The 19,905-nt window shown below is 36.1% G+C and overlaps 1 protein-coding gene across 1 annotated transcript in view; it reads left to right on the top strand.

Annotated features, from left to right (window-relative positions):
• Window positions 1-585: 585 nt before the first annotated feature.
• The window catches only part of lrp1bb (low density lipoprotein receptor-related protein 1Bb), a 339,963-nt gene continuing 320,643 nt past the window's right edge, over window positions 586-19,905 (top strand). The window contains exon 1 of the mRNA XM_053496592.1: window positions 586-676. Coding sequence (XP_053352567.1) covers window positions 586-676 — 91 coding nt within the window. The remainder of the gene's footprint in view (window positions 677-19,905) is intronic.

Genomic DNA, 19,905 nt, shown 5'->3' with positions numbered 1-19,905 from the left:
CATTTTGAGCATGAATTAAGCTACATTTCCCCTCTGGCAGTACTGATGTGCATGTGCGTTAGATGGTCCTACTGGGTGCTGAACTGCGGGGTTTTAATTTATAATAAAGTGCTTTGCTTCCACTTTGAGTTCACACGTCAAAAAGGAATAAATTGAAATCTCGCTAAATGGAATGATTGAAATCTCACTATGGCACTTAGTAATCACTGTCAGGGAGAACAGAGTCGGTGTTTGGTCTAGGCTGTGGTTTCCATCCTTCTGTCTCAAGAGGCCACATCAGTACAGCCGCTCGCCATGTAGCGGTGTCGCCGCAGTCTAATCTGTCTGTGAGTGCAATTCTCTGCCCATCTCTCTCTCTCTCTCTCTCTCTCTCTCTCTCTCTCTCTTCGGTGTCGAGCGCGTTCTCGTGCAGTGCTCGCCGAGTCGAAGCGCAAGGAGTGTGTGAGTGTGTGAGGAAGGGCACGTTATACAGCGGTATACCCACACGCACACTACAAACATTTCGCTCGTCGCCGACCACCGGAGGGCTGCACTCGGACTTCAGTGGCGGTGAAGTGCGGCGGCGTCAGCGCTCACTCGGCCACCATGTCCCAGCTGCTGCTCGCCGCGGCGCTCCTGTGCGGACTCGGGGATGGATTCTCCTCACACGGCCACACGCCAGCCGCTGCTGAGGAAGGTAAGACCGCAAGGCAACGGGAGGGGTGCGTGCGGGTTTGTGTGCTACGCACTATAATAATAATATTATTATTAATAATAATAAACTTATATCGCTGCTTATGCGTGCCAGCTATACACTGGAGGCTAACAGGTTCCCTGCGAGAGCTCAAATGGATTTGCGTGTTTTTTTAACTGTCCTAATCACAGACTTTATCAGGATATGTAAGATATGGAGTTTTATTTTACTCAGCTGCATTTAAAAAAAAATATATATATATAGTATATATATATGTGCAATGTAGAAATACATACAGCACGGCTGGTTTAGACGTGTGTGTGTGAGGTTATTTGAACAGAAAACAGCAGTTTGATGCGCGGAGCCTGTAGCCAAACGCGAGCTCACACTGGGTCTTGAGCTGCATGTGTTTCAGTGTGTGTGTGTGTGTATGTGCTGTGCCGCACTACCAGCATGGCATACAAGTTCAGGAGCTTAAATGGTCTTATAATCGGGATGCAGTTAAAATGCAGAGAGGGGGAAAAATGTCCATTTTGTCTGACATTTCAAAAACCAGTTCTGCTTTGGGAGTTTTCTGAGCTGTCAGAACACAACACTATACTGTGCTGCAGATCCTGAAAGCAGTCAGTGTCTGTTTCCTGTTTTAGTGAGCAACAATCCTGCTCTCAACTTGTACCCAATATTAACATCGCAGGTCTGGGTCAACAAGATTGCAAACACTGCATAGAGATTTGTTTTACAGTTCTCACTACAGCACGGCAAACAGCACAGCATCATTCACTCGTCTTATTATCTCCGTACTAAGGCTTAGGAAAAAGTCCATAGGAAAAAATAAAATACAGTAAATAAATAAATAATTTACAAAGTAGCTTGTTTTGCACCTGCCTTTAAATAGCAAGTCGCTGCAGTTATTGTACCCCTTGACAGATTATTAGCTAAAACACCAGTTAAGTGTAATTTAGCCTCGTATAAATTGACTTAATCAGCATGTATTCAGAAGAAAAATGTGACATTTCTAAAAGCTGCATATTCATCATATCAGATGAACGCTAGATGATTCATCATATCAGATGAAAATGTCAGAAAACTCTCTTCAGAGATTAGCTGAATGGTCTGTTTGTGAGACTGTTCTCTCCTTCTGAATTCATACATCTCAAAAGCTTCACAGCCCTTTTGAAGACTCCCAATTATCATCCTGTTGCACGCTCTTATCTGTGTTTTACAATTATAACGTGGGTTGTCCGTGTCGTCTTAGCTTCTCAGCGTGTACTTAGAGTGTTCGGTGAAACTGCTCTCCTCATTATCCATTTACCATGACCAGCCTCAGCATTTTAGGGGCCGTAATCAGATTGTAATTTGGCTAACCCCCTCTTCAGTTCGGTTTGCGATCATGGACATAGAAAACAGCACTGACGATGTTATATGTGCAAATACAAATTCAAGACTATTAGAACTAATAAAGACTGACTGATAAGTACTTACGTAGTTAGCTAGTCTAGTGATAGTGGCACTAAATGGCATGCGAAAGGTGTGTCAGTGAAAGGTAAAAAAATAACTATGTGATTCAATGCATTGTTTTATTCCTGAGAACCATACATCAATATCTTAAAATATTAAGCTTTTAAAAATTAAAAAGCACTTCACACTAATATCATGCACATGTATTTGTATTAATAGAGATTCAGTATTTCATTATTTCACACATGCACACTCACACTAAAGGTATTTATCTATCTATCTATCTACCTACAATTTTGTGCATGTGTGTAATCCTGAACTAGCTTTATTCACCCAAATAAATTTGCAGACTGTAAATATTATTATGGACTATTTCTGTAATGCATAGGCAGAAATAGTGTTTTTGTTCCTTTACTGATATGGCCAATGTTAATGACAGTTAGCAGGGCATCTGATCTATTCATGCTTAGCTTATATTAGCTGTCAGTATCCAACATCTCTAGGCTCTTAAAGCTTGATTGCCAGCTTGACTGACTATTTATAATCGTACATTTATACTAGCAAGTGACAGAGCAACAGGGGACTATTCACATTATATATACAGTATATGTCCCTGACATGCAGTCGTGATTTTAGAATCCGCGGCCATTGACAGCGCGGCAAGCAACATTTGAACTGACTTTTTTTCAATTCTATGCAAATTAGGTATAATGCGGGAAAGCGACAGATTATGGTGGGTGGCTTGAGTGATACCTTTATTCAGCCTTATTTAGCAAAAGCTTATTTTTTTTAATTATTATTTTATTTATAATAGAAGAATATAGAAAATAGAAGAAAAAGTTAAAGTGATCATTGTGCTTCCTCCCCTGTTTCCCTGAATAGATGGAAGTAGCGTCATTTGTTGGTGCATCTGTTGTGTCTACTTTGCTAGACAATTAGCTTGCTTTGCTAATCCGTCAGTGGAGTTAGCGCTAAGACTAAAATATAACATGTATATTGGTTTCTTACTGATTAAGGCATTATGCTATTGTTAGTAATTAGCTAGATTAAAAAAATATCACTCAACTAATCTAGGGTAATTTACAGTATTTACAATTTTCATACCTTACTGAATTGACCAAGGCAAATATTACTGTTGCTGATTTTATTCCTTGGTCTTGAGCACTAAAAAACAAGGAGTTTGCAGCTTTTTTTTAACTACGTATCTAGCTAATTACCTAGCTTGATTGACAAACTCCTGCCAGCTCACCATGACAAAGCAGTACCAAATGATCACGTTGTCATGAACAATACAACGAAATAAACTCACTTAATTTATTGTTCTTTTTCTTCCCGAGTTTTCCTTTTTCACCCACCTCAGAAGGCTTTGTGAATTTCACAAAAATCTCACACAGCGCTGACATTCTCTCAGTACTGCTCTGAAAAACCTATTTGAAATGAATTTAAACCCCTTATGAACATATATATTTTTACTTGGCCAATTATTGATTAAATGTATTAGGGGTCATATTATTATTATGATTATTATTATTATTATTATCTTTGACAATATTATTAATAATAATAATAATCATAATAATAATTATTAATATTATTATAAGTAGTAGTAATAATAATAATAATAATAATAATAATAATAATTTTATTAACCTTTTTACAGTTTGTTTAGTTCACATAATTGTATGACCAGACCTGTATTTAGTTTAGTGCATCAAAGCCTGAAGGTTTTGCTCTGATGGGCAGACATTATGGCTATTGAGGCTACACAAACCATAGCATCATTTTATCTGCTCTACTTTTACGGTTCTTTATCTTGGTGTCACACAAGATATCGATCGTCTATAACAGACATTTCAAGGTTGCTGGAAACATATGCTCTATAAAGAGTACAAGCCACAGCCCAAGAGGCAGCTTAAGCACAATAATTTCATAACGAAATTAGGTGGATGGACCCCAGAGCCTAATTAACTGAGATTATATTGAAGCATGCTGTGTTAGCTTATTGTCCAATTGTAAGTTGTACATGGTTTGGAGCCAAGTCAATAAAAGCATAGACCACCATTCATGCACTCCCAGTAGTGTGTAATTTAAATATGCATTGGATCACACCATATATAGGTATATATTTAATTGTACACATTGCAGATTCTTAGAAATGTATCTGTATTTATTCTTCTACACCTTTGCACTTTCCACCTAAAACATGGCTTTAGTGTCAGTTTAAGAGAATAAAAAGGTCAGCTAATGCATCCTTTGATATGATTAACAGTTAGAATTGTGTCTCTTTTAACTATCAGCTATAAATATGGCCTGAAGCACAGAAGAACTCGCAGACTAATATAAAGAGCAGGAAAAACTAGTAAGGGATGATCCCTGCCTGTGTGTGAAAATGAAGCAGGTAAAGAACCTGAATTCCAGCTTTAGAACATATATCTGCACAGCTGGATGCAACCTATGTTTCTGGGAAATTACTTTAGACCCTAAACCTTTCTAAAAAAAACTCTTGTGATTGACATCTTAATACCATGCATTTTTCAAAATCAGAAAGTACTTTTTGTGAGCAGCCTATGTAAAATTTCCACACCTGTCAGTGTGAAAACAGTCAACTGTACTCAGTTATTGGCTGATGGGAATGGGAAAATGGAGGTAGAAAAATAAACATTGGGCATAATTATGAAAATTTCTCAGAGCAGTTGGCGATATTTTTCCCCAGAAAAAACTCTTTAGTGTTGCATTGATTTTTGGCCAAGATCTTGTATTGATAATGGGAGAGTTAAATCACTTCCTGAAGCCATCCCCAGCAGGACTCTATCCCAAGGACTTTCAATGGGGTTAAGGTCGGGACTCTGTAGATGACAATTTCGTATGTGAAAATGATTGACCCTGCTCCCAGAACCACTATTTCCCAATTTAACCATGATGAGTGTCACTATTGTTTTCCTGAAATATGCTTTTATCATCAGGGAACCTTCTAATTTAATAATAATTAAGTTATCAGCTGACTTCATTTTATTGCCACATAATGCTGCTGAGCCTAGACCTGACCAACAGAGGCTTGAACAGGGGCCACTATGCATGATGGGTGCATGATTAATCAGATCACATCATTGTTTTCCTTCGTTTAAAAGTCCAGTTCTTTCTCAATTAGCCTCAATAACAGATGGTTTTGTTATGACCACACAACCGATTAATTGCAATCCTGTGAAAATCCTTTTGCTTTCACTAGTATACATAGCTGTGGTTTACACTATTGTTTTTTTTTATGATAAAACATAATGTTTATGGTGCAACATCAAACATTTAATTGAGCTAGATTAATAATTTTTTATCCACAAAGACTTAACTTCCAGGTTTTAATAAAGTGTTGGACAGTTCTAAAGCCGGTCCCTGTACATTTTTTTATTTTTTTTGCATGATACAAACCAATAATTTGACCCTTCGGAAATGGTGACTTTTGTGGTCAGGCAGGCAGTATATAGTGTGCCCTCTTTTGCCCTCACATGTTCTCTCTACTCTGCCGTGGACTTTTTGGTAACATCCCGTAACTGCCTGTCTACAGTTGTATCTAATTAGTACATAAAGCCATTACATTACACCCTCCTCTCTTCTTCCCCTGTCCTGTGCATGAGCACAAACATTTCCTGGTTCCTGGTTGGCTTTAACAGAGTCGTGTGGCACGGCACAACACTTTGTATGCTTCCCATTTACAGAGCCAGGGTATGAACACAGCATTTTTTTCAGTCCATGCAGGGAATGGATACGTAGCTAGCAAACTTTCAGGAGATATTAGGTAAATTTAACAAAAAGTGTATAGGATTAGAACTGCTAACTCCATTTTAAGGGAGGAATCCACTGAGTAATCAAATATGTTTATTATATGCTATAACACATTCCATTATGACACGACAATCACACTCAGGTGAAAATCAATGTGCTGACATTTGTTGAGATGCCTTCGATGCTTACTTTGCCCCATTGTCAATAGTCAATATTGGAGCAAATGCATTTGAATGTGTTATTTTTCAAAAAGAGACTATACTCAGGTAGCATGTTATCAATCAGAGGTTACTATGTGAATGTGGATGACTTGGCATGGTTTAGGTACATTTATGAGTTTATCATTTGTCATGCAGGCCTGGTATGGGGCAGTGACTGGTGAATTCATGTTAGTTCAATTAAATGGGCAGTATGAAGGCTAAAATCTTTCTCTCTTTTTTTTGGAAATATCTAAGGGTAATAATGTAGTCATTTCACTCTTTTGCTGTGGCATTGTTCCATTTGCTCATTTAAGAAAAATTGCTAAGTAAGAACAATGCTGTTAGTAAGGCCTGTAAATTTAATGTATTCAGCCATAAGCTAAGTTCTCATTAGCTTTCCCAAAAATAATGAGTACAATTAAAATTCTTTTCACATAGAACTGAGTAACCAGGGCTACCATTTCTGCATTTTCAAATTAGTGCTACAATTATCTAATCACAAAGGCTGAAATTTATTACATGTAATATGTAAATGTATATTCAGGAATTAATGTGGAGTTTGTCAGTAATCTTAATATTAGTTTTTATTTTTTAACACATTTGTGTTAAAATTGTGTTACATTTGTTAACACTTTTTGGGCAAACATTAACTTAATGTGATCATTTAATAGTTACTTTTAAATCTCATTTTTATTACATGCCAAAAGATTCGCTGTGTGATTTCTTTTATTATTATGATTATTATTATGATTATTATTATGATTATTATTATTTATTTTTTTAAATCAAATCATGCAAGCCTGTTTCAGATACACCATGGAATAATATCTTATACAGCCAGATATTCTGTAAGGACATGAAAAGCTAAGCTGGGTTTCATTTTAATGATGTAATTAAATTAAATTAACAGCACTACTGAGGGATGTAACAGGTAAAAGGTTTAAATTGGTTCCCCTTAATGCTTTTTAAAGATACTTATATATTTAAATGTCAAGCCGTTCCAAAATCATGAACTGAATGTTTGGTTAAATAATATATACTTGTTTAAATTTATGTTTTTGACATTATACTGTACACTGCTCTTGTTTGCACATTTGCACATGCACTTTATGTTGTCTGTAAAATAGTTATACTTAGCTAGTTAGTTTTTGTTAATTTATGTTGTAATTTATGTTGGGTCTCTCTGTCCTGTCTCTGCTAGCCAGCTAACTAGGCCTCTTGGTTAGCTAGTTTAGTGTCTATGTTAATTTATGTTGTAAATTTATGTTGCATGTAGCACCTTGGTCCTGGAGGAACGTTGTTTCGTTTCACTGTGTACTAACTGTATATGGTTGTAATGACAATAAAGCCTACTTGAACTTGAACTTGAACTTCTTAGCCAAAAAAAAAAAATCACACACTCTTAATATTTCGTTAGGCCATCTTTTGCTTTGATTAAGGCATGCATTTTTTATAGTATGGCATTAGATAATCCAAGATCACATTAATTTTTGTTTAAGATCTTGTATTAATGATGGGAAAGTTGGACCGCTGCATAAAGTCAGCACATCCCAAAGATTCTTGGAGGGAGTTAGGGTCTGGACTCTGCTGTGGCCCATCCATGTGTGAAAATGGTCTCATGCTCCCTAAACCACTCTTTCACAATTTAAGCTCAATGAATCCCGGCATTGGCATCTTGAAATATGCCTCTATCATCAGGGGGAAAAAAATCCATTCATGTAAATACTTCATTCACTATATTTATGTAGACAGTAGACCTATTTTTTGGCCACAATATGTTCCTGAACCTAGACAACCCCAAAATAATAACACTGCCCTTACAGGCTTGTACAGTAGGCACTACGCATGGTGGATGTATCACTTCATCGCCTCTCTTCTAACCTTGATGTACCCATCACTCTGAAACAGCGTGAATCTGGACCACCTGGCCTTATTTCAATGCTCCACAGCCCATTTTTTTATGATTTCTAGTTAAATTTAAGCCTTTTTTATGCATACATAGCCCCACTGATACATGTTTTTCATAGTGCGGCACAGCAGTTTAGTCCCAATCCCTAGGGTTTTGCTTCACATTGTGCGTGTAGAAATGCTCTTACTTTTACTATTAAACATAACCATATGTTCTATTAGTGGGACGTTCTCCAATTTTTGTTTACATCCCCATTTCTTGCTTTAAAGATGATAATTTATTAAATTCTTTTAGGTTTTAGTAATGTGTTAGACAGTTCTTCACCAAATTTTAGTAGTTTCAGCAATCTCCATAGTTGTTTTCTTTGCTTAACCCTTAAAACCCCTAAAAGCAACACTGATCAGCCTTGCCGGATTCTTTTATTGGTGAGGCGTCAGACATCAAACGGTGCATTTGAGTTTAACTGATATATCAGGTACAGTAGAATTTTAACACTCTCGGAATATGGGAATAATATTACAAAATTGTAGACTCAAAGTGAGCAGCTCTATGTCACTCTATACTGCACAATCCTGAGCTATATACATTTTATATTTATATTTTATATGCAACCGCAGAAATCAAGAAAAAAATGGCTAAAATGTTCTGAGTGCTACAATATGTGCTGAGGGCTGTAATGAGACCAATAATTTGATCCTGAACCTACAGTAAGTAACCTTAGCCACAACCACAGAATATGTTTTCTGTTTAACAATTGAGAAGCCACTCACTGCATTAGTTAGGGTTAAATAACTCCTTGCCAGCTGAGCCATATTAATCACTGCAGTAGTTATTCAGTGCAAGGCTCTTACCTATTTGGCCAGGCAATATTTCTAGTTTGTTTCAGGCTGTTATATAGCATGTGGTAGCATATTTGTAACATTACATTTTTTTTTTTTTTGCATTTTGACAACTGACATCAGGACTGATTTTGGGGTCATTCGTTTAAAAAAAATCAAGGAAAAAGATTTTACTGATGCCACAAGATGTAAAAGTGACAAGATATAATTTCAGTGACTTCTGGTAAACATGTTATTAGAAGCAATCATCATCTAACATGACTTTCTGATGAAGATTTGCAAATTTTCAAGGCTGCGTTCCAAACTGCGCACCAAGGATTTTGTTAAAATAAAAACATCACAAATAAAATGACATCCGATTTAATATTGTAGTATGTGGTTTGGGATGAAGTCCGCATAGTGAAGTGAGTTCACTAATTTTTTTTAGAATATTGTTTTTAATTCATTTACAGTATATAAACTTGACTATCACATTTAATTGATTTATTAAGGTTGTTTTTACCTAAAAATTACTGTAACGCTGTGCATGCTATAAGCCTATTAAAAATGGAAAGAAAGACATGGCTTAGACATAGCTCAAGAATTGTAGTTTATAAGGGGTGCAGGCAATAAATGATAACAATTTGTATTCAAACATCATGCTACATGATGAAGCAGTGGCGAGGGTAATGTGCTTGAGTAATGCAGAGAGCAAGGCACATCAGAGAAAAAATCCAAATACCAACATCAGGGCAGCATTTCAGTTGATTATCAACAATCGAAACTGAATTTTTTAATGCAGAGCTAAAGAAAAACACATTAAACATGGACATTTAGCCAGCTAGCAGGCTTAAGGTAGCTTGCTGGCTAAAATGGAGCGGAGGATTTAAACAGGTCAGGAATGAAATACACCAAAGATGAAGAGGCACTTTGATCTACAACATCCTTCTCAATATAACTCAGTTAGAATGTGATGGATCAAACACAGTGTTAGGCATTACACAACATCACTGTTAGAGTCAAATGCCATAGTAAAAGTAAGGTACTGTAGCTGTTTGTTATTCCCTACAGTACATGCTAAGGTAATTAGATAACAAATAAAACGCAGTGCCTGTAAAGTGCATTAGCTAAGCAAAAGTTAATTTGACGTCTTTCTTGGCTTGCCTGTTTTCTACTGCCATGTACAGCTTCCTGTGATCAGTTCTGTGTTACCACTGACACTTGCCAAATATTCTTTGTGCCTAAGGTTATGATGGAATGATGTATGACTGTGAATGTCTGACTGTGAATGACTACAGACCCGTCACCAAGACAGTAACACCATGCTTTGGAGTATAATTGCTGCCTGTCTCAATTATGGTGCTAATGCTGCTGGCAAGAATGACTTAGCACTGATTATTTAAAAAAAAGTCAGACTGGCCATTTTATGCAAAATTATTGGACTAAGCATTGTAAGCATTATGATGACCTAAGGCAAAGAGAAGGCTAAAAAGATTATGCTGAAGTGACTTATGTGTCAAAGATAATTGACTAGATAAGCAATACTGTGTAATTAACCAACATGATGTGCTTAAGTCTGGAGGCAAAACTGAGAATAATGAATACAGACACTTGATATGGCTGATCAGAGCATGGAAATAAAGTGTGCAAATCAATCTGACAGCTTAAGGAAGTTCATAACCCAGGAGTATTGCATGAATTCATAGATAGCAGTTGCATTTTTAATAACCATGGTGTACATTGCATTATTTACATATGATGATATCTGTGTTGTTTTATCTGATATCTGTCACACCATGGCATTGCACAGAATAGAAATTATTGTAATTATCTTTGTTCAAATTTTCTGGGCTGGATTCTGTGATATTGACAAACCTTAAAGATTAAGGTCAAACTTTACAAGAGGTTAAAAAGGTGCATACAGGGAAGTATGATTACAGTAGCTTCAGATTTTTATTGTTATTGAAGCATCTAACTGTTATTGTTATTGAAGGATTTAAAATATTGGCTAATTAAAAATTTTATACATTTATTTTGACACCTATTTGAAGCTGTTAAATTGCTAAAATATCTAATTAAATAACATAAAACCCAAACGATTAAGCAACAGTAGTGTGTAGTTTCCTCCTGTGCCATTAGGGAAGCTCTTGCCCATCGGACGATAGCAGCTATCCTTTGGGTGCTGTGGTGCTGTGGGTTGCAGCGTGTGTTCTCCGTGGATCAGACTTGTTTGTTCGGCACATTCCATGGATGCTTGGTCAGATTGGGATCTGCGGCATTTGGAAACTTTTTGCTTTGCTAAGCGCTATTTGTGGACCTGTGATGCACTGGGTGGTCAGTTACCCTTTCCTTTCTTGTCCAACATTGAATTTTTTCAGCAATTTACATAAGCTTTCCATGGGATCGGACCAAACAGACTAGCTTTTGGGTCTCACAGACATAAATGAGCCTCGGATGCCAATGAGCCTGTAAATTGTATTGATTACTACAATACAATTGATAATCAGTTTTATTGACCTGGCAGTGGTGTTTGTTTTGTGGCTTTTGTGTACGACAGAAATATTTTAATATTATTATATGCTTAGCACTGGTGCCACTCCTTGGAATTTTTCTAAATTCTTGGGATTTAGGGATTAGTGATTTCGGGATTTTTAAAAAATTTTAGAACATTTTTTAACGTCTACAATCACAATAATCTTGAATGAAAGCCTAGTCTGGATCTAGAATCTAGAATCTGGATATGGAAAGCCTACTATATTGTCCATTTTTTTTCATATATGTGATTGTGGTCTAGGCTTTATATCTACTATACCGTTCTATGTTATCCGTTCTCGTTTCGGATTTGGAACTTCCATTGTTGTATTATTGAGGGAAAATTGTAATGACCAAAAAAAAATTTGGCACGGCAAAAAAAGATAATATTCTAAATATTTAATTTATAGATACTTACAAACTACTCCAAAACATTTAGAAACATTCAGTCACTCAGTTTTTTCCACAGGGCTTCTGAAGGTTGTAATGGATTTATGGTGGATGGAGCCACATTATATTTAGAAGGTGCTTTTTAAAAAAAAAAAATGATGCAGTTACTTTGGGGTCACATAGCTGTCATGACTGTGAACAAATTTTCGAATCCTTTTTCATCATAGCAATGTTTAATTTTGGTTCTGTAAACCAGCAGTCTTCACATTGCATTACATGGTCGTGAGTGCATCAATTTTGTCACGAGAAAAAGCAAATAGGTGAGTTATTTCTTTAAAGATTTGTTAACTGCAATTTAGTTTTTGACAGTATTTTGCGCCCAAGTATGAATTCATAGCTTAGGTGACAGATGCTTTACAACAGTCTCCCCTTCCATACAGATCTGAAGTATAAAGGTACTGACAGCGGAGCACCGAAAGTGTGCCTCTCACTTCTGTCACTTTTTCTCTAACCGTGCCCTAAATTTCCAGTACTGATGTAATCTTATTAATATTATTGGTACATATTTGTGGCCAGCATGTATGATTAAACACTGTCCAAGCACGTATCTACATGGCCTTAGGGAAAAACTGCTGCATTTCCCATAGTCCCCTACACCATGTGGCAGACTGTTATGGCAGTAAACTGGAACCACTGAGCCAGATTAAAGGAGAACTGTCCCAGCTGCCACCTGGCATACAGCGACGGCCGAGGGCCTGACGCTGGAATGTTCCAGAAAAGCCACACAGCAGAGTAATTCATCCAGCCATCCACACTCAGGAGAAAGTGCCTGGGGCATTAAAGCAGCCTCACATACTGTTTTTTTTTAAATGACACCCTTTGATATCATGGAATTAATTACTCAATACAATTAATTACAGTCTTTAATATGATATGTAATCCTATTCAGCCTCATCCAATCTTTTTGAAGACAGATCCAATGACTGATATTACACGCAGTGAATCATATTACACTGATCTGCATGCACGGCACATTCTTTTTCAGTTTTAGAGATAGTGCGCTCCAATAACTCGTAGCCTAGCTGTGAAGGGTGCAGATCATCAGAGGAGGCTTGAGATTGGATGCCATAGATCTGAAACACTGATGTACTTAGATGTACTCAAATTTTCTCAAATATGAAATCTCTATGGCTTCAAACCGATAACTTGTGTTTTTGGTGCAGTCTGTTTGGACGATGAGGGTTGTTGGACGATGATTGTGTACTCTTTCGACTTTGCGGCTGTTTTATAACCGAAGAAGGTTTAATATTTTTTATGTTAATAAAAATCTATTTAACTTTGATCACAATTATCTGTATATACTCCAGTCAAAAACATTGCTACTGATATTATACAGATAAACCAAAACATTGCTTTATTTAAAATTATTTAAAAAATGTGTAAAAGATTGCATTGCATATCATTCACATTAACATTATCATACTGTATATATTAAGTATTTAGTATATACTATAATAAGGACAAATAGACTGAATGCCAAATGCCTTGCTGTTTGTTACATATGCCAATCTAGTGTAGGGATGGGAGATATGGACTAAATCTCTTTCTCTCTCGCTCTTCGGCTGATTATACTTCGTAAGTGTTGAGTTGTAAGTCAAAGCCACATCTGAGATGCCACAAGCACTTTTATAAAAATGGTAATCAAAATATAATTTAAAGACAAGGCATCAATCTCTGTTTAAAACATGCTGGAACAATGTAAATGACACAATATGTTAAATAAATAGCCTTTCTCTGCGAATTTTCGTTCACCTAGTCTCGACAACAATAATACAGTAGATAGTTAAAATAAATGATAAAAATTTAAACAGAACAAACATAACAAGATCGAATCAGATTTACTGTGGAGCCTCTGGAGTTGTCGTATAGAGAGAAATAAGTACACATACTGAGGTACATTTACTTCCTTTCCGGGCATTACATTACATTTAAACGTCAAAAACTAATGAGGAAAATACAATGCAAAAATTTTTTAGCACAGTATTACCAGTGCAGAATACAGCAGTAGGAAGAGTTATGAGTGTGATATACTTATTGCCACAAAGCCTTCACATGTACAGTAAGGCTATTTGTTAGGGCTACCCTGCTAACATGTTAAACATGGGAGCAGCACAAATTGTAAACAACGGATTTATGTGCACCGGGAGAGTGCCATGGACTCATAAAACAGATCATGCAACAACAACATCAGTCTATATCGATACAAACAATATTGTCGCTCCTCCGTGCTGGAAATCGTGTGTTATTACTTTTTTAAGCAATCTGACCAACAGTTTATCCAGAATTCCCTTTTTTTCCCCCAATTTGGGACTGGCGGCCCCTTTGCCCTAAATTTTGCATGTGCCCCGTGAAACTTAGCCAGGTCCCCCAAGTGCAGTGGAACAAACTCTAACATGGCGCAAAAAAACACCCTTTGAGTTATGAGTATCCTTTTAGTACCTGTGACAAACCACCTTGCTCTTCTGACTTCTAGTTTTCATCTTTTTGGTCTGATTGGAAAAAAAAACGTGGCATGGCACCACTATACTGCTTGCAGTTGCTGCACAAAAATAATTTACTGCAAAAATTCCTCTATAGACTGTAATTGGGTTTGTAGAGTAAACGCACACTCTAAAAAACACTTTTAGACCACCTGCCTTTACTCAATTTTTTTTAATACGCATGAAACTTGACATCCCACACGTGTAAGGCCTCAAATCTCTGATATACAGTAAGTTCAAGAATCACATGAGTACCATTGGCTTTCATATTAAAGCTCATTACATTCTCTTGCGTTTGTGAGATTCATGTGCAGAGGAAAGGGGCGGCAGCAGCATTTGGTCCATGCTAAACCTTCTTAAGTCATATGCAACCGCTGATATCTCAGGTAGTATATAGACTGATATCTTTGTAACATTGTGGTCTAAAAATAAGCCGTTTTTTTAGCGTTTTGTCCAGGAAAAGCAGTGCACCATTGCACCTACTTCATGGTTTCTCCAGGAATTGTATCTTGTTTCAAAATTTATCACTATATCTTAAAACATACAGTAATATAGTGCCCAGCTTTAATCTAGTTTAGTATATCCTAGTGAACAACATTTTGGATTTAGATTCGACAGAAATAAGTTGGCGCACAGATACGATTAAATTTAAACTAACTTCTTAAAAGTAATTAACTATTTTTTTAGTTGATTAGGAGTAGTGCTGATACATCTAATACATCTACTGTAATAGTCAGGGACATTTTATCAAGTGCTGAATGTCTTCATACAGTACTACATTTGGTGTTTCTTGTTGACTCAACAGAGAGAAAGTGTAATGTGCAATGTGCAGAAATTCTGCACACTTAAACAAGGGATTTAATTAATTGTATGCCTAGAGGCTTTATTAGGTTTGTTGAAGTTGCACAAGGGCCTTAGTGTGAATTCTGTATAATGTTTACCTAAATACTTCAACATTCACTAGTTTAAAACCATTGCAGGTGTCAAAATGCATGGGCCAGGGCTAATATTGCCAGAGAAATTGCCCAGTAGGCAGTTTGTGATTGAGTTGGCCCTTGGGAGAAAAAAAAAATACAATGGACAAAAAATAGCTAATGTTGTACCATGGTTGTAATGTTGCATAACCAGTGTATTTTCCTGTAGATATGCATATCCCCATATAACCTTCTGAGCAATGCAGTTAGGTTATGTTTGCATCATGTCAAGCAGTAATGCCGTATACAGAGAAGGCAAAAAATGTAAACATACTTCAATTGAAACTTAAAACTTGAATTGAATTATGGCAGCAATGTGTGTTATTATGTTTTCTCTAGAAGGAAAGTTGAACCATCGCTGATGCTATCATGTGTGTCAGAAGCATATATTTTTCATGTTGAAGTGTGTATACATTTTTTGCCCGTAACTGTATTAAGCTGAAACAATCTAAGCAATTGAGCTGGATAACATATAGGCCGCTGTATCACCCCTTGTCATATCTTATCATACCTGAAAGCAAGTTAATATATTGGTTAACTTGCAATATTGTTTAGTATGTTGTCTTTTTAAATTTGAAAAGCACCACTGCTGTTGTGTCCAATGCTGCAAGTAAGTATATTAAATTTCTAGTGACCTGAATTTGCAAAATCTGCTTTTATATTGTTGCTTCATGTATAAAATATGGACTAAAAAAAAATTGTTAAAAGAGTTTATTTTTAAAGTTTACATGTTGTGGTCTTTTTCAATATTTTAATAAATTCTGAACGCTTTAAATAGCCTATGTCTGTAACAAGATTTTTCTTATTGTGCTATGTTATACTGTAGCTGTGTGATCTCCAGTACAGGGTACATTTAAAAAAAATATATAGTTTTTAGAGATTGAAAGATGATTGAGAGATGGTGATGGTCTGGCAATAAACTTAAGATGAAAAATCATAATGCTGCCTAAACTAATTTAAATTTAAGACTATTTAGGAATTTAAAATGGATATTAATTGGATGGATATATATTGTTGAGTAACATCAAAAATCAGGGAGAGAAGTTTTTTCAGGTTCGTCCAACTGCTCTGTAAAATGTCAGTGCACGTCTCTTTTTAAAATGACGTGTGTTATTAATTCCCTATGAATTTTTAAAACATTAATAGTTTTCCTATTATACAAGTAGGTTCCCTAGTAATTGCTAAGATTACTTACCTGCACCTACAGGCTAACGCATTAATGTGCATTCTGCATTTACTGTATGACCATGTTTCTTTTTATATTTCCCATGTCTTTCATCTAAATAAGCCACCTGCACAGCTCTGCCAGCTGAGCTTCTTTAGTCTCTGACTCTCTTTGTTCTAATTAGTGATACGCTTGCTTGTTTTTGTTTCTCCTGTCTCCTTGTCGAAGAAGTGCATTCAGCCTCTCTGCCGTTCTGCTGCGCATCAGTGCACTGCAAAGGGAATGGAGATAAAGCACTCAGCCTCACAAACATGGCCTGTCACAGACTTGCACTGCTTGCTGCAAGATAAAGAACACTTCTCTTGAAAGTTGTTCAATACTTTCAGAACAAAAAAAATGAAGGAGCACTTTCCACACTTTCAGCAACCATGCTAAATTGGCTATACTGTGTTTTGGCTGAGATGGGTTTAGTTGGTTTCAAAGATTGCATTGCATTTCCTGCTGGCATCAAAAGGTGCTCAGAGTGTAGCAAAGGTCAAGTGTGTCCTTCTGCTAGACTGCCAACAATATGCTGAGGGCAGGGTCAAATGCTGACAGTTTTTGAGCCAGGTGAAAAAAAAAAAAAGAAATCTACAGTATTGGTGTTTTACTAGTGCTGTCAATCGAAAAAAATATATATTCATAAGTTAATCACAGTCATAGTCTGTGATTTATCACGATTAATGACCATTTTAAAATACGCAGATTTACAGTACTTGTATTATAAATGTGCAATGTTAAATAAAGAAATGCATGACAAACTGGTTAGAGAAAAAAAGATTTGATGCAGTTTTATAATATCCTAAACATTAACATTTTGCAAATGTTAAATTAAAATCTCTTGAGCGACTAGGTAGTATGGAGTGTGGCAACCCACTGACGGCAGGGCTCGAACTCAGATCCTCTGATCCAAAAACCAGCAACCTACAGCCTATTCACCACAGTCACCATTCCCACAGCTTACATTTAATGTTTCCTTGTGAAAATAGTTCATCTTAAAGGTAGCGCGAGCATTTCATCTCGAACCTTTTTATAGTGAAACTTCCTGTTCAGCACACATGGTGATTTTCCTTTGCTATTCTATTACTGTATCTGCATTAAATGTAAAAATAAATAATTTGCCATTATAGCACACATCCGGGTAACCACGGAATATGGGAAGCCAGTAGGGTCAAGTGTAAAAATCTTTAAGTTAATCACATGCGCTAGCGCGTTAATATTGACATCCCTAATTTTAACTTAACTAACTAATGTTCATAATTGTGAGGTTTAATAAAATAAAACTGAAAGTGGATTTGTGGTTAGATATGAAAATGGAAGGCAGCTTCATATTAGACTTAGATAGGTTCACTTTGGTGTTATTTTGTAGCTATTTAGCTATATAGAATGTTCAGATGAGAATATTTCGGATTTGTTAACTTTAAAGCCTTGATTTCTTTACTTTTGGCTTGAAAGACATTACCTTTAGAAAAATCCGTAACACATAAGTTCATTAGTACACTGTGTGAATGCAAAGCAGTCAGACTTTAGATCGTGTTTGGACAGATTCTAATTCATTTTATTTACTGGCAAGTAAATATGTATAAAATTATGTATGAATGGTGTATTAATGGATATTAATTAAACCATAAATTACAGGTTATGATGCACCATTAAAACACTAGGGATAAAATTATGTGTTTGTAATATGGTAAGGTGTTAATGATACTCAATATACTTAAGATCAGTGGCAACAACATATAACTACCTGTGCTTTATATATTGGTATAATTTATAATAAAAATACCTTAGGTATACTTCTGTTAGGTACTATTTTTTTGCCAACCTTCTTCCTGGTTGCAGACATTAAAGAAATTTATAGCTATCAGCTATGAATGAAGTGAAACAGTCAGTAGAAAATGCACGATGTACACAACAATACTGTAGAGTGCAGGTCTTTATAGGAATATAATCGCTAGCAACGAATTTATAATCAATTCGTTGTGTCGCGCGAAGCGAAGACATTTAATTATTTAAAAAAAACTTTATTTGAGCGCGGAGCGTTCGGCGCCTCATAGACAAGGCGGAGCAAAAATAAAAAAATACGAGCTATGTAGAGGAAAGATACATAGCGGAGGCTGCTGGGTCTTAGTGTGCGTCTTTTACTGGTAATCAACATTCGTGTACTGTGTACTGTAACACTGGTAACGTGTGTGTACGCATAAACATATTTTATTTTGTGTCTGTATGCGTGTGTGTACAGCGCGTGTGTAAAGCAAAAGCAAGTCTCATTAGAGACGTTAAAAATCCATGTTCTCTCTCTGCTAAAGGCTTAGCCTGCTTTTTGGCTGCTGTGTGTGTGTGCGTGCACGCGCGCGTCATCGGACACTGTGCCTCACACTCACAGACCCCTCTTACTTTCGCCTTGATGGACACACACACACTCTTTTCCTCTGCTTTACACAGAAACACTGCTCTGTTGCGATTCTTTTTAAAGGTAAAGTGCAGGTTAATTTGTTCTATTTTTACTTTACAGCAGTGATTCCGTTAGTGTGTTTTTGAAAATTAAATTTGGTGTTTTGGAAAACGAGCCTGCTTCCGGAACAAATTATCCAAGGTTCCACTGTATCTATTTGGCAGATGTAAACTGCCTATGTTTTTTGTGTTAGTCCATTTTTATTTTATTTTATTTTATTATAACAGCTCAAGGAGCAACATGTTTTTACACTTTCTAAAGGTTTTAGTTATGTTTTTAAATAAAGGGTTGGAAATTAATCTGTTTCTTGGGTTTTGGGGTTTATCTGATTAATCGGAAAATAATTGATTATTAAAATAATAGTTCGTTGCAGCCCTACAATAATACAAAACCGGTCTATAATGTAATATATTGCTTTCATTACAGGCGTTCAAATATTCTTTAACATAATGTTATTTATGTACAGTGAGGCAAAAAGTATTTAGTCAGCCACCAATTGTGCAACAAGGTAACGAGTGGAGGACAGATTAACCTTTTAAAGAAGCCAGAAATCTTGCTTGTTTGTACACTAGGTGACAAGATACCTTTTTTATCGAGGAATTTACCAATTAATTTATTAAAAATCCTACAATGTGATTTTCTGGATTTTTTTTTCTTATTTTGTCTCTCATAGTTGAGGTATACCTATGAGGAAAATTACAGGCCTCTCTCATCTTTTTAGGTGGGAGAACTTGCACAATTGCTGGCTGACTGAATATTTTTTTGCACCACTGTATTAATATTATATAAGTTATTATCTGTAATTATATAATACTCTTGTATCTACATCTGTAATGTTATTTCTTTATATAAAATATATAACAAAATGTGTACTTCGAGTCTTTTGGAATCATGCATTCTTCACTCCAGAATCTAAAATCCCAAATCCACTGCGGGCACTTTACCTTATAACACTGCTGTAATGCAAAATAGAAT

Source organism: Clarias gariepinus, chromosome 5 (assembly GCF_024256425.1).
Source record: "Clarias gariepinus isolate MV-2021 ecotype Netherlands chromosome 5, CGAR_prim_01v2, whole genome shotgun sequence".
NCBI lineage: Eukaryota > Metazoa > Chordata > Actinopteri > Siluriformes > Clariidae > Clarias > Clarias gariepinus.
Note: the sequence above shows the minus strand (reverse complement) of the source record. Positions and strands in the feature narration are given on the sequence as shown.